Source organism: Chlorocebus sabaeus, chromosome 24 (assembly GCF_047675955.1).
Source record: "Chlorocebus sabaeus isolate Y175 chromosome 24, mChlSab1.0.hap1, whole genome shotgun sequence".
Lineage (NCBI taxonomy): Eukaryota > Metazoa > Chordata > Mammalia > Primates > Cercopithecidae > Chlorocebus > Chlorocebus sabaeus.
The window spans coordinates 35,739,233-35,762,082 of NC_132927.1; the positions used below are offsets into that span (position 1 = coordinate 35,739,233).

Below are 22,850 nucleotides of genomic sequence, written 5' to 3' on the forward strand. Positions count from 1 at the left end.
TGTTTATCACAAATGGAGGGGTTTTTTTCTTCACACTTTTGGTTAGACCTGACCATTGGGTCTGTGCCAAGGAAGAGGCATAGAATTAAAAAGGCTTCATCAATGTAGGGCTTTTGGCACGTTAGGAACTAAATCTTTCCCCCACCCTCCAGACTTTTCTATTAGGGGCTATTATAAAACCCCAAAGGCACTTAAGTGTGGTGCACTTCTCTTCGTGACAGGTTTGTAACCAGATTCATCGACTTGGATGGCCTGTCGTGTATCCTCAACTTTCTAAAGACCATGGACTATGAGACCTCAGAGTCTCGAATACATACTTCTCTCATTGGCTGTATAAAGGCGTTAATGAACAACTCTCAAGGCCGGGCTCATGTCCTGGCTCATTCTGAGAGTATTAATGTAATTGCTCAGAGTCTGAGCACAGAGAACATTAAAACAAAGGTGGCCGTGCTGGAAATCTTGGGCGCCGTGTGCCTGGTTCCCGGGGGCCACAAGAAGGTTCTGCAGGCCATGCTGCACTACCAGAAGTATGCCAGCGAAAGGACCCGCTTTCAGGTGGGTGTTCCCTCAGCCTTCTTCACTCACCCCTTCTTTAAAGTCTGCTCAAACACGTGCTTTTCCTGTCCCTGAAGGGGGAACATTACTTGAGATGTCCCCTTGTGGTGATTACTCACAGTGTGATTTAAACATTCCCTTCTTCTTAGGTTTAAGAACCAGAGAATAGAGTATACTTTCAATAGTTGTTCAATCTGGGCCTTTAGATTTGCAGAACTTGAAAATGTGGCCTTTCATCCTACATGTCATACAGCACACATCTTTTGAACCCACCAAACTGAGTGTTTCCTGAAAATTTTATAGCTTGCCATTCTTGAATTAGGATCAATACGAATAATTTTTCATATTTCACTATATTACTCAGATGTAAAAAGCAAGCAGAGGTAATGAAGCAAAGGCTTTTGTATACATGTATGTATGATGTAATAATTTTGAAATTAGAGTTTTTAGGACTGTTCTTAAGGAGAAAAAGGGTGGCTTTCTATGGGTCAGTGTAATCCTGACTAAACATAAGATTTTAAAAGTTAATTTTTGAGTATAAAAAAGTTCATAAAATGAGCATAAGGTTAGTAATGTTTCAGTCCTTTGTTTTTATATTTGTATTTTTGATAGACATTAATTAACGACTTGGATAAAAGCACTGGGCGGTATCGAGATGAAGTGAGTCTCAAGACTGCCATCATGTCCTTCATTAATGCAGTGCTCAGCCAAGGTGCAGGAGTGGTAAGAACCTTCTACAAATTAAAAATATATTAGTAAAGAATAATTTATAAAAAGTGATTATTATGTAGTCTAAAAACCACAAATACATATTTTATTGCCCTTTTATTTTCAGGAGAGTTTGGACTTTAGACTTCATCTTCGCTATGAATTTCTGATGTTAGGAATTCAACCTGTAATAGATAAATTAAGGGAACACGAAAATTCAACATTAGATAGGTAAGTCAGACTGTTAGGATGTGAGAAAGTTTCGGTGTTTTCCATCTGTGTAATGCAGTGCCTCATCAAGTGCTGGCCTGTGGTTACTTGTGCCCTGTCTGTAACATAAAGAGCTTGTATCAGAATGTTAGTTCAGCTAATGACGTCTTTATAGTAAGACTTTGTTGATGAGGGAAGCAGCACATTATGTAGAGAACTAATGTGGGTTTTAGCGTTAGACCTGAATTCATATCCTATCCTAGTCCTGCCTCTTACTCCTGTGTATCCTGGTGAAGTTACCCAATGTTTCTGAATTTTGCTGTTTTTATAACTGCAAAAAAATAGTGCTGGTGGTGATGATGATAATGACAATTATTTTCCAAGACTGTTGTAAGAACTGACTATAAAACCTATGGAATCACTTAGCCCCTTTGATAGGCATTCTGTGAATGTTAATTTCCACTACCTTGTTTGCTTGTTTCCTTGTTTGCTATCATTTCACTATGTCTAAGCTATCCCAGCTTGCTTTCAGAGCTTTTCTCTACCACGTCTCTCCTCTCCTGTATATTCATATACTCCAGCATGCTCTTCTCCTTGATATTCTGTGAACATGTCAAAAACACTCTTGCATCAGGGCCTTTGCACTTGCTATTTCCTCAGCTTCGAAAGATCTTTTGCAGATGTCCAAATTGTTTGTTTCCTAGTTCCCTGGAGAGAGACCTGTTCTAACCACTGTATGTACATTATTCACCTCACCTGCCATCATTTTCTATTTACTTTACATAAAATGTATCCTGGGTGTGTAGAATACATAATAGGAGTTCACTAAATATGTGACTGAATAAATGAATGGCATGATCATTTCTTTTGTGAGCTTTAATTCAGCTGGAAGTTAAGTATAGGTATATGGGCATGTTTTTCTATAAAGGGAATCCATAGTGGAATCTGAACTTGATTGCTTTTAAATTTAGTTTTAATAATTGCCTACTATATGCTAGGCATCCTAGACTTTTAAATTTTTCTCATATTGTGATCTGTTTCACTCAGGTGATGTCTTTTTTTCTTAGAAAGAACATAGTTAAGTTGAAGCATTCAAATTTTATTACATTGTTTCTTTTGCGATATCTCTGAAAAGTCAGGAAGAACCATGGTATTAATGTCCTCGGTCTTATGCACCTGTGTTTGTAGGATGTTCTACTTAATAACTTTTCTTTCATTATTTTTCAGGCATTTAGACTTTTTTGAAATGCTCCGAAATGAAGATGAACTAGAATTTGCCAAAAGATTTGAACTGGTTCGTATGCTTACAATTATTCTGGTTTGACTCATCAGTTCACATTATTTCTCTTTGTGTGTTGTAGAGTCCACATGGACCAATTCCACCTAAAAGCAAAATCAAAGCTGTTTTGTTTCCTAAGTGGCAGGATTAGCTTCTGTTTGCTTTGAGTTTACTTTACACTGGGGGAATTGAGGAACTTAGATGTTTGATTTGATTTCTTTTTCCTATAAAATAGGTTCACATAGACACAAAAAGTGCAACTCAGATGTTTGAGCTGACCAGGAAGAGGCTGACACATAGTGAAGCTTACCCACATTTCATGTCCATCCTGCACCACTGCCTCCAAATGCCTTGTAAGTGTGTTTGTGACTCACATGTGTGCTTCTGAATGTTTGGACATTGGCCAAAGGGTCTGGCTCCTACACAGTGCTGATTACATTGGATGCACACCAAGGATTCCAAGCCTTGGTTTTATGACAGCCCAGTATGTGTGTCTACATGGCTTAAGGGTTGTTACAAAATTTTTTCAATGAAACAAATTAAAATTTTGATTTTAAAAATAAAAAGTATGCCTTACAATCCGTTTAGAAAGGGGTAGAGGGTGCCTCTCAATCAAATAAATGATCATTGCATATCAAAATTCCATACTTTGGGAAGCATTGGTGCAGATGTTATAAACATCTCTCTGGTTCGGTGGCTCTAAAGGGTGACCACCACTGACAAATATTTGTCCTAGCTTAGAAACAACTGGAAGATTTTTTTCACTGTTCTTTTCTTTTTTAGACAAGAGGAGTGGCAACACTGTTCAGTACTGGTTACTACTAGATAGAATTATACAGCAGATAGTTATCCAGAATGACAAAGGACAGGACCCTGACTCCACACCTTTGGAAAACTTTAATATTAAGAATGTCGTACGAATGTAAGTCTTCTCTTATTCTGCTGCCTGTGAGATAATGGTGACAATGTAAGATATTTATTTTATCCTACTTCAGAGTAACAGCTGGGAGAGCCGAAATGTTCTAGGGGTCAAATATGAGTTACTGTACGCCTGCACTATATCTAAGTAACGTCTGGTCTTAAATGGGTTTCAAGCATGCACTGAGGATGTTCTCTGCAGTAGACTATTTTTGTGCCTAGGGAGAATGCAGTTAGCAGTGGACCTTTTATATTTTTTGTAATAAATGCTCCTTGAACTCTTACACAGGTTGGTTAATGAAAACGAAGTTAAGCAGTGGAAAGAACAAGCGGAAAAAATGAGAAAAGGTAAATAATAAGGGCCTGATAAGAGAAGATGCTGTGTTATTGGTTATTGGGTGACCTTGATTTCCAGATATTTTGAAAATTTACATTGATGTTTCTTGACTTGATGCAAGCAGCCTTTCTTTTTCCATCTTTTAAGGGAATTTTGCACTGGGCTTCTTAAATTGAGCTATTTTAGTTGTCATACTGATTCTCAAATGTCTTATCCTTTTATTATAATCATGTAAATATTTTGAAAAGCTTATAGCATTTGCTGTTCAGTATTCCTTAAATCAAATTTTCTTAACTACTAGTAATACAAACCCTTCCCCTACTCTGTCGTGGCTCTTTAAATCATACTGGGTTTTAAGAAATATAATAAGGGACTTGAGGGATTATCCAAAATTTTAAAAGAGAAGAACAGGTCACTTGGTTTCAGTAATCCAATTCTGTCCATGACCTTGATTTGGTACCAGTTATAAAAAGGGAAGTCATTCAGAAAATCAGTGACCATTGCTGAGATATGTGTTATGAAACATTAGCTGGCCAGCTATTAGTGTGTATTTGAGTATGTCTTTGATATTATCTGTCAGTGTCAAATGATAGGAGAGACATTTATGTCCATCAGTGTGCCAGCCATACAGAGAAATGTATGTAATTTTCCTTTCTGTTTTAAAATATTAGCAAATTGAAGTTGGCGCCTTTGTGGAAACAGTCATACTGCCAGCCACCACGCTCTCACCATACTGGTTAACTGACTTCCTTTTCCTTTTCCAAGTTATTCACTCACAGCCAATGAAATACAATAGTGTTCACCCCAATATTTAATGTGCTGAAAAGCAGGTCCAAGAGATGCCTAAGCATTTCCTTTTCTTTCATCACATTTCCATTGAGCAGAAATGCAGGGCCATAACTGATGTCAGAAAATACCAAATGTGAACTAACTGCTGTTATGTTACGAGTTCCTCATATGTATTCAGATTGCTCTCAAATAAGTGATACTGCACATGCATTTTTTAAAATAAATTTCAGAAACGGCTACAAAAATAATAGAAACATTGACTAAAAATCAGGGTAAAGGGATTAAATGAAAAAGAAAATAGCCAATGAGTGGATATTTTAGGAGTACACTCTAGAGCATGGAGACTCAAGTGTGCAAGTTGAGGAGAGCACTTAGGATGTAAGCTTTCGAGTCATTCATTCATTCGTTCATTCGGTGAATACTTGTTGAATGCGTGTACGTGTCAGACACTGTGCTGAGCTCTGGGTTGGAGTCTCAACTCTCCCCCTTACTAACTGTGTAGATGGGCTAAGTCGTTTCCTCTCTTCTCCCCCAGTCTCCACCTTTGCAACCTGAGGATTAATCCTGACTCGCAGCATGGTTGTGAAGATTAAATGGCAAAACAAATACAAGAACATTAGCATAGTGTCTGGCACATACTAGTTGCACAATAAATGATAGCCACTGTTGAAGGATTTAGGTGGCTGAGATGGTGCAAAAGAAAATCACCAATGTCAGTGGGAGGAACAGGTTGTTTTAATGTTTTAAAGTGAAATCATGGGTAGAGTCTAAAAGAGGAAAGATTATAGTTAAACGTTAGTTTTTTTTTTTCTAGAAGCTTCAGGTGACAAAATTGTATTAAAGAGGGCATATTTTGATAAAGTAGTCCAAGTGTAGAAGCGATAAGGAGACAGAAGTTCTGTGGACCTAAAAGGTAGAGAATATTTGGGGAGAATTCTCTTTAGGGCAGCACACCCAGGAAGTGCTCAATAAAAGCTTAGTGACTGAGTGGTAAATAGATACCATTTGTGGAGAGAGTCATTTAGGCTGGAGCTTCCCAAACCTGGCATACATCAGGATCATCTAAGCCCTATCATCTACATACAAAATAGACTTCTTGGAATAGTGTCTGGGGGGTCTTGAAATGTTGAAACTTCTCAGGTAATTCAGAAATACAGCCAGCTTCATCAAAAGCTAATGACCAGTGAGAGGAAGGCAAGTTTCTAGTCCTAAAATTGTGAAAGAAGAATGAAATGGAGATAAAAGAAGGAAAATGGGATCTAGAGAGGTCATTTTTAGATGTATTTCTAGAAAAGTTAAGGAAGCAGCAACAGAGTGGTAGAAGTGGATTGTTGGCAAAATCCAAGGATTTTAGTGGGTTGAACTCCTCTCTGTAAACTCTAATTTGTGGGAACTCAGGAGAGAGAAGGTCAGAGACAGAGAAAACAAGAATTTAAATGTGTTACCAAATTTCAGAAATAGAGACCAGCTCTATTAGTGTAGCTCTGCCCCAGTGGGTTATACCTCTAGTGGATTTATTGATATAAAAAGAATAGGAATTGGGGCCATGTATTTGAAATAAAAATCCGCAGCCTAAACTTTGTTAGTTCTCTTTTCCAAAATTCATCACGCCTTTCAGTAAGCTTATATTCATTGGCAATGTGAATATGCATTATGCTGAATTGGATGCCCTGTTTTATTATAGCAGGATTGAGGAAGTCAGTAAAACTATAGCTGAGAGTCCATGTTTTTCTCCCCCATGTTACCATGATTCTCGCGTTCTACTGACACCACTCCCCTTAAGATATTTAATACTGAGATAACATTTGCTTTCATATGTCTTAATAATTGTTTACTGAAAGCATAAAATACTTCAAGTAGCCTTCTGAGGGGAGATGGGAGAAGTGACTCCCTCTGGGTACAAACCCTGGGTCTGAAGGCAGCTCTTCCTCACAAGTAAGATCCTCCCTTCCAGCCTTTCTGCTGGTTGGACGTGAGCTGGCAGACCTAACTCATAAAAGCCAAACTACTCTTTGTCTCATTTCTAATTTGTGAAAAGAGGCCATTTGAATATTTATTTTTTTTCCTCGTATTGCTAAAGAACCGTATTAATGACAAGATTCTGAATCAACTACCAAACATGTACCATTCTCCTCCACAAGTAGTCACTCAGACTTTTGTTTTGTATTTAGAACTGTTGAGTGTAGACTCTCTTCTTCAGTCTCTTTACAGAACGTAGCTAGTAACATTGTTCATCCGAAGCCTACTCAAAGTACAAACATCATTTCGCCTTGAGTTGCTCCCTTTGATGGAGAAGAGGAATAATATTTACCTAATAAAGATCCTCATAATCTCTGCCATCATCCTCAGTCAATTTTTTTTTTAGAGAAAATGCTTCAGCTTTGAAGACTCCCCTGTTTTCTTGTCCAATTGTTTTCACGTGTAGAGCACAATGAGCTACAACAGAAACTGGAAAAGAAAGAACGAGAATGTGATGCCAAGACTCAAGAGAAGGAAGAGATGATGCAGACCTTAAATAAAATGAAAGAGAAACTTGAAAAGGAGACTACTGAGCATAAGCAAGTCAAGCAGCAGGTGGCGGACCTCACAGCACAGCTCCATGAGCTCAGCAGGGTGAGGTCTTCCGCTCAGCTCACGGGCAGCTGCCAAGGCCTCACTGACCCTAGAGCCCCTCACCCTTAAGTAGACAGTTTCATACTGGGGGAATAAAATTTGAAATGACTCATGATTAATCACAATTAGGAGACTCACTCCCTCTGCTATCATGTAGGCAGTGGAGGCGGTTTGGGGGGTGCATTTTAAAATACTATACAAATCTAAGTGCAAAGGAAATTGTACTAGCTTCTTAAAATGAAAACTGACTTCATGAAAACCAGACTGTCTGTGATGGTGCAAGAAGTGAGAGAGATATGAATGCATCCCAGACAAGTACTTGAGTGTCAGATACAAAAGGTTGACGCAGTGGAGTCCATGAAGGCCCAAAAGAGTCCATTCGACTTTACCGATCCTTTAAACATTCTCAGAAGGGTGAATTTCTCTATAATATACATTTCAGGCAAAGTTACAGACTCTCAAATCATTCAATGAATTTACTTCTTCCATTGATCTTTTCTTTTCCTATTTTTATCTTTTCAGAGGGCCATCTGTGCTTCAGTCCCAGGTGGACCCTCGCCTGGAGCACCCGGAGGGCCCTTTCCTTCCTCTGTGCCTGGATCTCTCCTTCCTCCCCCGCCACCCCCCACCTCTACTAAGTGGGATTCTTCCCCCTCCACCGCCTCCCCTCCCTCCAGGTGGCCCTCCTCCTCCCCCAGGGCCTCCTCCCTTAGGGGCAGTCATGCCACCTCCTGGTGCTCCAGTGGGCCTGGCACTCAAGAAGAAAAGCATTCCTCAGCCCACAAATGCCCTGAAATCCTTCAACTGGTCTAAACTGCCTGAGGTAAGCCGTTTGTTCCAATTTTCCCTCTAATGGATAGCATTAGCAGCTCACTGTGTTGTCACTGAAAGGAAAAACAGCCCTGGCTGTTCAATGATTTCATTTTCTAGTGTGGACCCAGGGTTCTCACTAGCTCAGATATTTAAGTGATAAAGCTTCTGAAATAAATGACACATTGTTTGAAACCCACTCACTTTGAGTGTCTGGTAGACTGAAAAATTTGGGATAGAAGCACTTTTTAAATAACCATGCCTGTTCTTTTTATGTATAACTGTAAACTATAGCACTTATTACATTGATGTTTCTAGAACAAACTGGAAGGAACAGTATGGACCGAAATTGATGATACAAAAGTCTTCAAAATTCTAGATCTTGAAGACCTGGAAAGAACCTTCTCTGCCTATCAAAGACAGCAGGTAACAGCATATGCCCTCCAGACACCAAAAAGGTAGAAAAATCATGTCTTATGCATGATCCCTGGCCCATCAGCCATGGCCATGATGTGACAGGCATATGAATTCTAGGCTGTTGGATCTATCCTGTGCATGTCCATGTCTCCGTCCAAGTGCCTGTCAGTTGTATGTGAACAGTTGAAGGTATATAAGCTCCTTGTTAGGGAGTTTCATATCTGGTATATGTCTAAGACCTCGTCTCTATTGGTGTAAAGAGTTTTGTATGCTGTCACTTGTATTTAGTCAAAATGGTTCACCAGGGGAAAGTAGAAGAGTTAAATAACTTAAATTGTCACCCCACAGTGTTTGTATCTAAAGCTATTTTGGTTCATCTGAATTTTTAAAAAATACATATCAAATGGTTACCATTTGAAGCAGAATGCTTTGTGAAATGGATGGAATCTTGAGAAGTACAAAGATTTTTAAATGACTATAATTTGGCCAGTAGATGGAATTTTTACTATATGTCATGAACAGAAGTGGGGTTGTAAAGGCTGAGCAAGTGGGGAGATGGCAGTGGTGCAAATAGGACCAGAGACACTACTGAAAAGTGAGCAAAGCTTTTGTAATAGTAGCAAAAACATGTGATTTGGTGCCTGCTGGTGCTCCACATTGACAGGCATCACTGTGTGAGCCCCGGTCATATCTGTGTAGTGCCTCTTGCTCTTCAAGAGGGCATCATGATAGAGCCTCTTAAAGTTAGACCAGAAGAGAACGCAGCAGGGTGGCCAGGCCTGGAGAGTTTCAGAAGAAAAAAGAAAAGGTAGAGTAGGATCCCAAATCATCAAAGTCTTGAGAAGAGAAAACTTGAGTCCAGTAGTGTGAGAAGAAAGATTCTTAAGTATGACTGAAGAAGAGGAATGATGGGGAGAGCAGAGTTCATCCTAAACAGGAACACATGAATGCTGGGCCTCTTACGGGGCTTTCCTTGGGCTTTACTGAGAGGCCCTTAACTCCCAGTTGAATCATGGGTGGAGCATCCTTAAACAAGCAGCAGACTTCCTAGTTGGTTTCCTTGGCTTAGTCCCCAAGAAAGAGTGTATCAGAAAAGAAGTACTGAGCACCAAAAGAGTAGATGGACTCAGGCTAGGGGGAGAAACAAAAACTAAGGGTTTTTTCTTTCATTTTGTTTTGTTTTTCAAAATGGCCTTTGATACATCTGAAATGGGCAGGGGTGGGGGGAGGAAGCCAATATTTAAGTGAATATTTTCCCTTAAGAAAAGGAGAGCTTTTCTGCAATGCGTTTTATGCTAGTTTAATAAAATACAAAAATAGAGGCTGTTGCCTGCCATAGTGACATGAACCCTTAAAACAGGAGCCCTCAGCTGCCCATCCCTACTGTAAGTAGAAAGGCAAACTTGGGCAATGTTATACACACCAAATAAGGGAAAATGAAAAAAAACACAATGAAGATAAGGCATTGGCCAATAGAAAGCAAAACAATTTATCTTTCAAAGGACAAAAGTTGTCTTTAGAGTCCTCATGTGGCAGGGACTGTGACCAGACTCATTCCTGATTGGCTGCAACATGCCGCCTCTTTCTCTGTCTGCTGTCCTGAGAAGGTGTCTCCTTGGCCTTGACATGGAATCTTGAGCCATTGTAGCAAATTTCCTGATAATTCAAATAATCTTCTAACCTAGCTACATGTCCCATTGCTTTCCCACTTCAGTTTTGATCACTGATACTGTTCCGTGCTGGTTGCCTAATATGAAGATTTAAGAACGTTCAGAAGTAAATTAAAGGAACGAAAAGCAACAGTTGTTCCAAATGATGCTATTCAAGTCTGAGCATGTGGGTTGCATTTATTATAAAGGCAGGTGGTTGAAAGACCTAAGTTTACAAGACTCATAATTAACTGGCTTTCAGCAGAAGGTGCAGAAGGATACTGCCAAAATGCTCTGGGACAAATATGTGGACAGTTCTCAAGAGCTCTGGGAGACAAGATTGCAGAAAGCCTAGCAATTGGGTAATTGTCTCCTAGCAACCAACAATGTTTAAGTAATCAGTAGGCATTCCAGTTAGGAGAGTCCAGAACATTTCAGTTATACTTAACACTAAGTAGACCAGTAAGTAGAATCAGTGGTGACCATATTTTCAATAGCACTTCCTGGAGAAAAATTTCAGTATACCTGATCAGTTTGAGTAATTCAAGTAGGTTTTCCCTTTTGGTGCAAGAATTTGAAATGAGAATTTTTAAACTATAAATATATTTTCTAAATAAGGATAATTTGGATAATTTGAGCCATTTTACTGAATTTACTGAATTCTGATAGAAAATCCAAAGATGTGGACACTGTAGTTGGAATATATAGGACACAGTAAAGGAAATGGGGCACCTGTCATTGAATGTCCCCTTATCTCATGACCAATGGGAATATTCAAGACCTATGCATTTTCATCTCAGTCTTGGCAGTGCATTGTATAATTCACTTGAACTGCTCTCTTTTCTACTCCCAAATGAATACTGTAGATCTGTTTTTTTTCCATGATGTCTCCTCTTTCCTCCCTCCAGAGTCATAATACCCTGTTCAAACTCTCTGGACTTCAGCCAGTTTTTGGCTAGATACAATTCCCAGAGAGGCAAAGGAACATTACAAAGGTAATGGCATGAATACCATTACCTGTATGCATGCAACAGGAACCCTGCACAGAGTAAGATTTTGGAAAAATCTCAGTAATATCGGATTAGTATAATTTAGATGAATACTGAGAAATGACACTTATGGGATATATACAAACACACATGTATATGCACACACATATACATATACGCTTACACATATCTGCATAAAATATATCCAGTTGATTTGAGGAATCATTAAAATCAGAACTTATATTGTCTGCTTTGTATACAAAGTAATTCAAAGAATGAAAGTGTGTTAAATTTTTGCACAGGCCCACAGTGTAACTTATAGTATAAAAGCAGAGATGAGGAAAAGCTATAAATAACTATAATATGGACTACAAGATGATAATATTCAGCATCTACTACATTCCTGATGCCAAATATGATATATACAGTTCCCAATCTCATCAACCTTAAGATTTAGTTCTCAAGGAGTTCTTATACTTATTTTCTTCCTTAATGCTCACCCCCAACTCTATGAGTAGATATTCATATTTTATAGATAATAAAAATATGGCTTGGTGTGTATTTAGTGACTCCAAAGGGACATAATTCTCAGTTTCACTTTGTTCTTCCCCATGGTTTTTATTCATTATAAATGTCAGACTTTGTATAGGATTTTCTTTAACTCCAGCTTTAAGAACAAGACTATTCCTATTCAGAATTTTTTTTCAGTGCAAATATCAGAGGTGTGCAGAGCTGATGATGTAAACTTATGTGCCACATAAAATGGGATCTAATAGCAGGCAGTTATTTCTCCACTCACATTCCAAAAGTTCATTTGAAAATCAATGTCTTGAATCTCAGGTCCTCTTTTCCTCATTGAAACTACATTATACATGATTTCCAGGTCAGCCACAAAAGACTGATTTAAATGGTAGCACATTGCATAGCAGTACTTTTCAGATACAATTAAACAATATTCATCTCCATTTTGTGGGAAATCTTCATCCCTAGATGCTATAAATTCATTTCTCTCTATCCATACAATTGAATAGAGGGGAAATGAGCTAAAGGCACTACATTTACCTAAAGGGAGTCGTATCTCTGTAGCAACAAATTAACAACTCACTATCTCTTCCTTCCCCCTGGTCTTTGCTTGAGGACAGCCCTTCCTTAAGGATCCTATTGTCATCACACTGTAAAACTTTTCAAAGCCTCTGCTCTGGGTTAGGAACAAAGAATAACTGTGGTCCCAGGCTCCAGAATCCAACCTCTCCTGCTTATATGTAATACACAAGACATTTTGGGGGCTCCAGTTAGAGCGTTCAATGATATCTTCTGATTTTTTATAAATTATCATTTTCCTTTTTTATTCCCTTTACAATTTTTATTCTATAGATATAATTTTCACATTGAAAAAATTTATGATTTAAGATATTTATTTCAATAGGCTTGATCCTTAGCCATGGCACATGAAAACAGAAGAGAGAATTATAAATAGTGGTGTTTTTTTTTTCTTTTTTTTTTCTTGAAACCAAATGTAAGTTCTATAACTGGGCTTCATGGTAAGAGTTAATCAGATGCAGGGTTTTATATAAATATAGTGTATTAATTTTTCTGGATAGAGATTCCTAATTTTTACCAGATTTACAAAATTCTCAAAAAGATTTAAAACCATTCACATAAAAATTATGATCATCTGTAAAGTGTTGAGTCATTATCCCATTGTGGAATTCAATCTATAGCAGTATCAGCACTGCTTCCTGAAAATGCAAGTCCCAACTTCCTATTTATACTCCAAGCCCTAAGCTTTATGCCAGAAATTGCCTGGAAAAATCAGACATCCTGTTAGGTGAAGCCAAATATAAGTGATTCTACCACATTTGACCCAAGCCAATTAGAAGTATCTTTTGTTATTTCCCTCTGATTTTTCAGTGAATAAGCTTTCAAAAAGAATGTTAACTTACTTGAAACAGGCCTGGAAGCATCATTATTTCTAACATGCCCCTTTCAATGAAACTCATAAGCTTTATGATTTTATTTCTAATGTGCCAAGTAAAGGACTTCTAAAGAAGTGGAATCTTTACGGTAATAATTGAGGAAACTCTGGCTTGGTATTCTTCATCCTCACCTCTAGAAAGAAAATATATTACGTAGTTATTAACTATTATACTTATTGCTGATGGTGGTCACAAATGGGAGATCTTGACCAGCTGTTTTTTCAGCTCAACTGAAAGCAGAGCGAAAGGGGAATAAGTAGACTTGATCATCAGCTTGAAAGATGAAATAATTGTATTATTGTAGCTTTCAAGTACTGAGCTCATACGTACGTGTCAGGTACCTATGTGTCAGGTACTCTACACAACGCATTACATGATTGTCATGTTTAATCTTCACACCAATCAGTTGTTAATTAACCACATTTTACAGACAGACAGACTGAACCCCAAGCCACACACCCGGTAAATAACAGTTGCCTGATTCCACAGGCCTCTAAACTAGAGGTCAGAAGTCTTAATTTCCTGACACTGGGAACTTATAAAATAGGATGAGTTGCCAGTGAACTTCAAAAAAGTTTCTTCTTTGAGGGTCAGACAGTAAGAGCAGAATCTAAGTTCAACTAGCAACTCTCTCTTTAAGAGAAAAAAAATAGGTTAAGATGACTTCATGGAGTTCACTTCACCATAGTCTTTTTTGCCCTTGAAAGGAAACTGTTTTTACAGGAAGAGTCCTAAGGAGCTTCAGAGTAGACAACTTGGCAGTTATAACAGAGACAAAAGAGAACTGGGATATCAGAGGAGTATCCATTGTTTTTCAAATACCATTCTAGAAAAGCAGTCCCCCCTTGTATGGCTAGAGCGAGGGGAGGACACATTCTGTTTCCCACTAGAGGAATTATGTGAAACAGCTCATCTGTGTAAAATTGGCCTTGGCAGTGCTGCTGAGACCAATGAGACCTTAAGGAATCTGCTGAGCAAATGCTGGTTGTGCAAGCTGTTGGCCCGAAAACTGGGGCGTGTTTTGCACACCAAAGCCTTATTCATTTCAGCATTGCAAAAATATGCGACGTATGCTGTAACTTTCTCACAGCATGTCAGTTACATCTTCCTCATCCCCTTTTTCACTCCAAGTCTTTTCTAAAAACTATTTCCAGAAGAGACTGTTGACCTTGTATGCTTGAACAGCCCTGGGCAGTTAGGACAGGGCCACCAATGGCTGCAGAACACATGTATCACTGATTTTCTCTTAATTGCATGTTCTTTTTCCTCATACCTAACTGTAGCACCTACAGGCATTATTTGCACTTTATAGGGGTGCTGAGGGTTAATATTACTGACTTGAGTTGTTCAACCTGTCTTTTCTCAATCCATCCTTATAACATAAGATGACAGGAGATTATTTCCATCAAAAAAAATTTATTTATTTATTTATTTTTGGTTTTCCTATTAACAGTAGGAGTAGTTTCCTCAAGTTGATGGGATTGATTGACATTCTCCTGCTTCAAGTAAAATCGTCATGTTGAATAAATGGAGCCAGTGGTCATTTCAAAGAGGATTTGTTCCTTTCCCAGCTTGGGTCTTTCTTAGGTGTTTTAAGCCCTGTCTTTTCTGCATTTGATTTTCCACCATTGAAAACGGTACAGCAAATGTCATCGTCTTTCTCTACCCTGAATGCTTAGTATTGTGCTCTTCATGGTATTCAGCCAAACTTTCTCATCTTCATCAACTTTCATTGATGATCCCAGGAGCATAAATCATCTCTTACCCTACATCACTTGTTTCCTTGACTGCTTTGACTTTCCCCCATTTGTTGCTGTGACTTCTGAACTGCATATATCTGATTTGCCTTTTCCATGCCTCTGCCATGGCTGTAGGATTTCTTTGTGAACAGTAACTCCAAGCAGGTAAGTGAGCTACTACCTAAAGCTTGCTTAATATAACTCCTTGGCTCACTGTAAGCTTGAAATCTATTCGTTATCCAGGGTTTTGTTTTTGCTTTTGTTTTTTACATAGTGTAATCTCATGCCTAGGTAACTCCACTTTGGGTTTCAACTCTTAAATGAATATCTAGAGATTCGCCTGAAATTTTAGCATGAGACAGTTGACATTCGATCACATTGTGCCTCATATGATAAATTCCATGGTGCCTTTGTTTTCTGAACCGGTACACAGTTCTAGAGCTCTTTGGTTTCCTTATTTTGTTTAATGCTACTGTTATTGTTATAATAATTTATATAATTGTTTGTTTTTTTCCTCCTAATTCCTGAGTGGGAAATATTTGAAAAAGGCTTGATGGTGTATATAAGACTTGGACTATTGTCTTCTGATAGGAATCAAGTACTTTTTGTAGATCGCATAGGCTGTAGTTGAATTTCGATGCTTGATAGGCGTAGTGTCTGAGCAAGCCAGATTGCAGTCACGTCACTACAAATTCATTTTCTTTTTAAACTGCAAAAATTTAAACAGTAGTACAGACTCATGTTAAAAACAGCAGTCTGATCCAAGATTTTGTAGTTTGTAGAACTGATAATGTTTGCTGTTCTCCATAAATTCACGCTGCTTAGTAGGAAAGTACATCGAATTTTTAGAACTTAAACAGACTTTAGAGATACTACTTTAATTCAGCCTCCTCATCAAATGAGGAAACTCTGTAGGTAAATTGAATGAAGAATTCAGCTAAGATTCTTTCTTTGTGTAAAATATAGGTACAACTTTGTAAAAGAAAGAGCTACTTAATAATCAGTTTTCTTACATGTTTAAAACACTGTAACTTTTTAATTTATTCTCACTGCTAATGAAATCAAACTTGTTATTTATCAAGTTAGCCTTGAACTTTTTATAATTACCAATACCCCTGAAGCTCAGTTTATTCTAACAGTATATTATACATATTTTTTGTCTGTTCCACCTGAAATTATAACTGGCCATCATAGCTTACAGATTTCTGTACAGCAACAGAATATGCAAGTAGTGTTTTATTGTTAGTTCAGGTAACTGAACTCATGCCTCAAACTGCCCCTTCCCATTGTCCATCAGGCTCCTGAGTAATGAAAGGTACCATCTGGCTTTGGGAGCTTCCTGTTGTACATGAAGATGTTTGGGAGGTTTTATCGTTTAGCTTTTTTGAGTGCTCAGGACGCAAATGGTTCTGGGGTGAATGGGCCTTGCAAGTGGCTGGATGGGCAATGGCAAACCTCAGCTGAGCCTGATTCATAGTGACAGTTCTTCTGTCTGCAGTCCATAGGAATTTGGGGGACAAAAGGAGGGCACCACTCACTGATAATTTATGCACACTTAGCATCTTCAACTTAGAAGCACTTTGTTCTTCCAAATAATGCTTTTTCAAATGTGGGTGGTCAGCTTTTCTTATTATTTCCCTTTACCAACTAGACTGTAGCCTTTGTTTCAGTTCCACCATCTCTCCACACTCCCCACCTCACCACCTCAGCTTTGCCCATGTGTGTATGTGTAGAGTGTGTGTATGTGTGTGTGAACAAAAATGGAAAGTGTGTGTCTGAAGTCTGAATGTCCCTGTTGGACTTTGATGGATTTCTTTCGTGCTCTTTACAGAAAGAAGCAGATGCCATTGATGACACTCTGAGTTCCAAACTTAAAGTCAAAGAGCTTTCGGTGATTGATGGTCGGAGAGCTCAGAATTGCAACATCCTTCTATCGAGGTATTGTTGATGTTGAATAAACATTTCTAGTAGGACCAACATTTCCATTCTGTGGCTCAAAACCACATGTTAGTGATTTTGTTTTAATTGTACTCTGCTGAGGTACAGTTCTTTGGATCCCCTTCTGTTAACATGAGAACAGCTCTTGGTGCTTACTTTTCCTAGTGGAACATATCAGAGCTGGATGCCTTCTTTCTCAAAGTTTAATTTCCACAGACCTCTAAATTTAAAGGCAGAACATCCTAAGTCAATCTTTTCTTCCCAGAAAGCCTGTAAAATGGACTTGACTTTTATTTACACTTCTTGGCCTTAGAGATATTTTGGTCATTTAGTAGCATTGTCACAGAATCAGGACCAACAGATGAAGGCTCTTTGTTTTATTTTGCTTTCTAATGTCACCGTTTTACATTTCAAGGTTATATGATTTCATGCTCTTTTTGAGCATTTTTATAGCTAAAAGGATATGTAAATCTCAAACCTCCATGAAATGCTAATTTATCCAGTTCAGCCCTGTTCAGAAATCTTTCTCATAATTAGTGAACCATCACAGCCTTGGAACTTGAAAAGAAGAAAGGAAATTTGGGAGCCTGGAATCTGATTGCAGCTTCGGGCAATGTTGTCAGGTTGTTCTGGGCATTTCAAATAGCTTTTCTGTATCTAGTTTCTTCTTTTCTCTAAAAGGAACTTTCACATTAGGCAAAGACACCAAATGCTTATGGAGTGAGTGAAGATGTAAAAATCCTGAATGTTGAGGCTTTAAAGATGAGTTACATTCTGGAAGGAATGTTGTGTATGCACTGAGGCTGGTATAAGGCGACTTCTTTTTCAGGGAGAATGAAGAGAGGAAACGTAGTAGTCCTTATTATTTAGATGTTCTTAGAATGAATTTCTTTTAACACAAAGAGCTGCTGCTTGGTTTTCATGGAAGTTGATTCTTAGCCAGATATGTATTACTTCAGGGAGCAAATGTTTCTTTCAGTGAAGAGAAATTTAACCTTAGTGAGAGCTTTGAATTTTAATGCAACTAGTAACGTAACCTGAACCATCCTGTTAGCATTTTATTTCTGCCTCTGGCTGAAAGCTGTGTAAATGGCCATACCCTGTATTTATTCTGACTTTTATTCCATGAACTATGCTCAGGTTAGATAAAATATCTATCTGCCTCAGGAAGACACCACTGAAAACAACTTGAAGGTCTGCTTCTTTTTCTTCTACAGTAGTCCCCGCCTTATCCACAGTTTCACTTTCTGCAGTGTCAGTTACTCACGGTCCAGTACAATAAGATATTTGGAGATAAACTGCATTCACATAACTTTTTATTATAATATATTGTTGTAGTTGTTCTATTTTATTTTTAGTTATTGTTGATCTCTCACTGTGCCTGATTTCTAAATTAAACTTTACCATAGGTATGTAAGTATAGAAAAAAAACATAGTCTACATAAAGATCAATACTATCTACAGTTTCAGGCATCCACTGGGAGGTCGTGGGACATATTCTTCTCCAATGAGGGAAGACTGCTGTACAGTGTAAACAATTTGTTTTGTTACCTTTTTATAAATAGTATTCCTAGTAGCAAAATTAAATTAACTGGGAAAGTTGTGGAGTTGTTTTACATCCTAGAATTTCTCTCTGTATTTTATGCTTGTGCCATCCGGATGAATGCTTTAAAACGCTTGGCAAAGGGAGCTGTCACAGAATTTCTCTTCTCTTCTCTTCTCTTCTCTTCTCTTCTCTTCTCTTCTCTTCTCTTCTCTTCTCTTCTCTTCTCTTCTCTTTTCTCTTCCCTTCCCTTCCCCTCCCCTCCCCTCTCCTCTCCTCTCTTTTTTCTTTTCTTTTCTTTTCTTTTCTTTTCTTTTCTTTTCTTTTCTTTTCTTTTCGAGACAGAGTCTCGCTCTGTCACCCAGGTTGGAGTGCAGTGGCACGGTCTCAGCTCACTACAAGCTCTGCCTCCCGGGTTCACGCCATTCTCCTGCCTCAGCCTCCTGAGTAACTGGGACTACAGGCGCCCACCACCACGCCCAGCTAATTTTTTGTAATTTTTTTTTTAGTAGAGACCGGGTTTCACCATGTTAGCCAGGATGGTCTCGATCTCCTGACCTCATGATCCATCTGCCTCGGCCTCCCAAAGTGCTGGGATTACAGGCGTGAGCCACTGCGCCTGGCCCAGAATTTCTGTAGTGTTGAAATGCCTTTAGAGTAAAAACAGTGACTTTGTTCCTTATTGACAGATTATTCAGTAGTACTAAGTACCAACCAGGGTAATTACACAAGCTATAGATAAGGTTACATCTCTTTCTGGCAGATTTTCCATTCTGTTATTGAGGGAATTCGTTCATATTTGTGGTATGTAAATTCCCTTGTTGCCTTAGGCGCTGACACTTTTGAGATGACTTAGAACTTGAATGTTTTTAAGCTCTTTTAAGACAGTTTTAAGAACTGACCTCATGTCTGTCAGATTATCAATTAAAATCCAGTTTGGTGTATAAGTGTTATTACAGTGAGCACAATTAAAAAGTGTGTGTGACAAAGTAATTTTGAGTCCGATTTGACCTGTTGGCCATTGGGCTGTATTGATCAGGATCTGAAGCCCTCTCTCCCATGGATGGTTCAGAGCCCCATCCTTTTGTGTTCAGTGGTCAGTTGTTTTACTCTCTCATCAGGAAAGCACAGAACGACAAGTTAAATGTTGTGGTAAAAGTGAAAAAATTAAGCAGATTTAATTATAATTTGTATTTTATTTAGTTTTTTAACCAATTAGCAGAAAGTTTACTTTTCATTCTTCCCTTTTTGTTGGCAATTTATTACTATGCAGAAAAGGAGCTGGGGACATAAAAGGAGAAAGAAATATGAAAACGTGTTTAATACTTATTCTGTTAGTCACCACTTTGGAGCATTTTTTTGCCCAGCACTGTGCTGAGTGTCACAGGACATACCAAAAGTTAAGATAACGTTGCTGCCTTTGAAACTAATTGGAGAAGGAAAATGACACCTGTGAGATTTGTGTGCAGTTCAGGGCTTACACTGGTCTGACTGAAGGACACGGAGCTCAGCCATGTAGGAGGGGCACTAGCAGGGCTTATTGTAGAAAGTGGGCCTCAAAGGCAAAGACCATTACATAACGAGAGGTGGGGCCAGGAAGGCAGTGTCAAGGAGGCGTGGAGCAGCAAGGATGTGGGAGGGACATAAGCACAGCTAGTAAAGAGAGCCCTGCAATCCTGGCAGAGAATTATCAATTGGGTTGAATGAAACCAGGCAGGAGAGCCCGAGATTCAGGCATTGTGCATTTCTAAGAGCATAAGTCAGCCCAGGATCACATCATAACCTCCTCATCTATAAAATGAAGGTCATGAAGGTAGCAGCCCTGCAGCGGCTTGTGAGAATTCCTCCAGCATGTGTGCAGCCCTGGGAAGGGTGCCTGCATAGGAGCTGCCCAGTGTCCTGTTTATGTATCCATGGGATCAGAACTGGTGCCGTTTGTTCAGGAGGAGGACACTGTGTGTTTAATAAGGTTTTTTGGTTTGGTCTTTCGGTTTCGCAGGACAGGTTAGAAGGGGTTAATAGCTGGACCAGGGCAGCCATCAGATAAGGGTCTCTGTTGTCCAGGTGAGACCTGATGACTGACAGACAACCTCGAAGGAGATGAAGAAGCCCTTGAAGGCTGATTTTGTGCTTAGGGACAATGAATAGGAATGTTTCAAAGATTATGTCAGCATTTCCCACCTTGCCACACTTACTATCTTTCTTTCCTGATTATTTCATTCCCAAAAGCTGGTGAACTTCCCTATTTCTTATCTTGCTGTCTAGGGATTTATTTCCTGGCAATGCCATCATTACACCAAAGTTCACCACAGTGAAAGCCTGTGGCATATTCCATGGGCTATATTTTAATGAGCGCTTGTGTTCACAGTATTTAAGATTATACCTTAAAGGTCTTCCTCATATTTTACAAATGTCAGTGGACCTTTTGGTCAGGGGCACCTGCCACAGCTTTGTCTGGAGCCAAGCAGGCAGCTGGAAAGAGGCCAAGGCAGGGAGGAGGTGCCGGCACTCCCCATGACTGAGTGAGTAGGATATTTGCAGCATGAGTGACCAAATCATTCGAAGCTCTCAGAAAGAGATGGCCTAAAAGGTGTGCATTTGAATGGGGAGCTATAGGCACGAGGGACCGTACCTTTCATGGGAAGAGAGTAGAATGGGCACATCTTAGAGAATTTGTTCCTCAGGTCCTCAGGGAATAAGCAACTTTTCTACTGTCTATGTGTGTATGGGTGACATGTAGCAATTTAAAATTTACTCTGTTTTATTCAGTAAAACAGACCTCTCTCCGCCAAAGGCTGGGGGGTGGCGGGTGGGAGACAGCAACTTGGAAGCAGGTTTATATTGCAAAATGAACCCACCTAAAACACAATTTTATGAAGTGTTCTGCCGTTCTTTTTTTCCAGATGCTCACTTAGCACGGCAGCCTGGGTGTAGTAAACCACAAAAAGCTACTCTAAAGTAGGGGGATTTGGCCTAAATCCACTGAAGCGGAGCTAAGGCTGATCTAGCCATCCATCCTTAACTTATTTTAATTACGCCTGGATGTTCCAATTCTCTTGGCAAATTTTTGAAATACTTGAGTAGAGCAACCTAGAGTTGAATACTGTTTTAAGATGGCTGGTTTGTTTCCTGCCTTGTAAAGAAAGTTAGAGTACATGTCTCAAAAGTTGCCACCCTTCAGCACTTCAGAACACTGCCAAGCTTTAAAAGCAATTAATTACAGAGATTAGAGACTGATTCTGTGGATGACAGATGATACTAAGAACTCTGCAACCTATAGAACCATCCCTGAGGGCGGGGTACTTTTCTTCCCTTTCCCTTAAGGTAGGGTTTCTTTGATCCAACAGGCGGCATGCATGGGGTTACGTTGACAGGTAGATTTTCTTAAGTACTAGCCATTAAAGTCTCCAGTCTCTTTGTGGGCCACATTAAGAGAAACTAAAATTGTTTTGAATTAGAGCTAGTGTTTAGTCCAGACAGCCTCTGGGGGCTGAGGAGCATAAATATATACAATTTCAAAAGCAAGAAGTTCTGTGCTCCATATGGGGAGCTAATGAAATGCAAATCTGATACTTCAAGTATTGTTCTCACTCTGATTTTCAACTCCTTTTCTTTTAAATGCAAAACAGAAGGACTCAGCAGAACTACACCATAAAATGGTTTCTTCAACCCCATGTGAAAAGGACACAGAACTAATTTACTTTTTTTCTTATAAGCAGAGCTCTCCTCGTGATTATAGATGTTTTCACAGCCAGTTGGTTTTCATTAGTGGCAATTTCAGCCCTCCCTATTGTTACTATTCCTTGGCCTTGCATGGCCGCACAATGGTGTTTGGACTTAAATTGACTCAAGGGCTTCTAGTGTCCTGGAGTCTAGGGCTACCCAGTTGAGGCCCTGATGCTGCGAGTCGGTTTTTCCCTGTTGTGTACTTTACGCATGCCAATTTAGCTAAATTGTTCCATTTAAGCAGGGGGAATTTCCTAACACGATATTCTGGGGAACATGTTCATGAGAAAATGGTTGTCCCAACAATGACAAAAACCATCTGAAGAAGTCTGCCAGGGCGAGGGCTCCTGTAACGGCGTAGGGGTTATAACGACACCACAGCTCAGATGAGGTGACAGAATGGGCCTTGTCACCTTAAACAATTTTGCATTTTGCCTAGATGCTTTATTTGGGTTTGAGAACATGAAATAGAAGAGAATGGTATTAGTACAGTAGGATTCCCAAATTTTTTCCTTCTCTTCCCTACTTAATGGCACATGAAATAACATTCAGTTTAAATAGCAAGGTGGATGGTTTTAACATAATCAGGTCCCAAATCTAGAGAAAAAGACAAGCCAGAGGCATCCTTGGTGGGGTGCCTCATCCAGCTTCACC

At 39.1% G+C, this 22,850-nt stretch overlaps 1 protein-coding gene across 1 annotated transcript in view; it reads left to right on the forward strand.

Moving 5' to 3' along the window:
* The window catches only part of DAAM1 (dishevelled associated activator of morphogenesis 1), a 181,028-nt gene that overhangs the window by 132,893 nt on the left and 25,285 nt on the right, over nt 1–22,850 (forward strand). Inside the window, 12 exon segments of the mRNA XM_007986822.3 lie at nt 222–555; nt 1,168–1,278; nt 1,391–1,494; nt 2,701–2,767; nt 2,988–3,105; nt 3,536–3,674; nt 3,960–4,018; nt 7,222–7,409; nt 7,932–8,042; nt 8,044–8,232; nt 8,538–8,645; nt 16,821–16,927. Coding sequence (XP_007985013.2) covers nt 222–555; nt 1,168–1,278; nt 1,391–1,494; nt 2,701–2,767; nt 2,988–3,105; nt 3,536–3,674; nt 3,960–4,018; nt 7,222–7,409; nt 7,932–8,042; nt 8,044–8,232; nt 8,538–8,645; nt 16,821–16,927 — 1,635 coding nt within the window.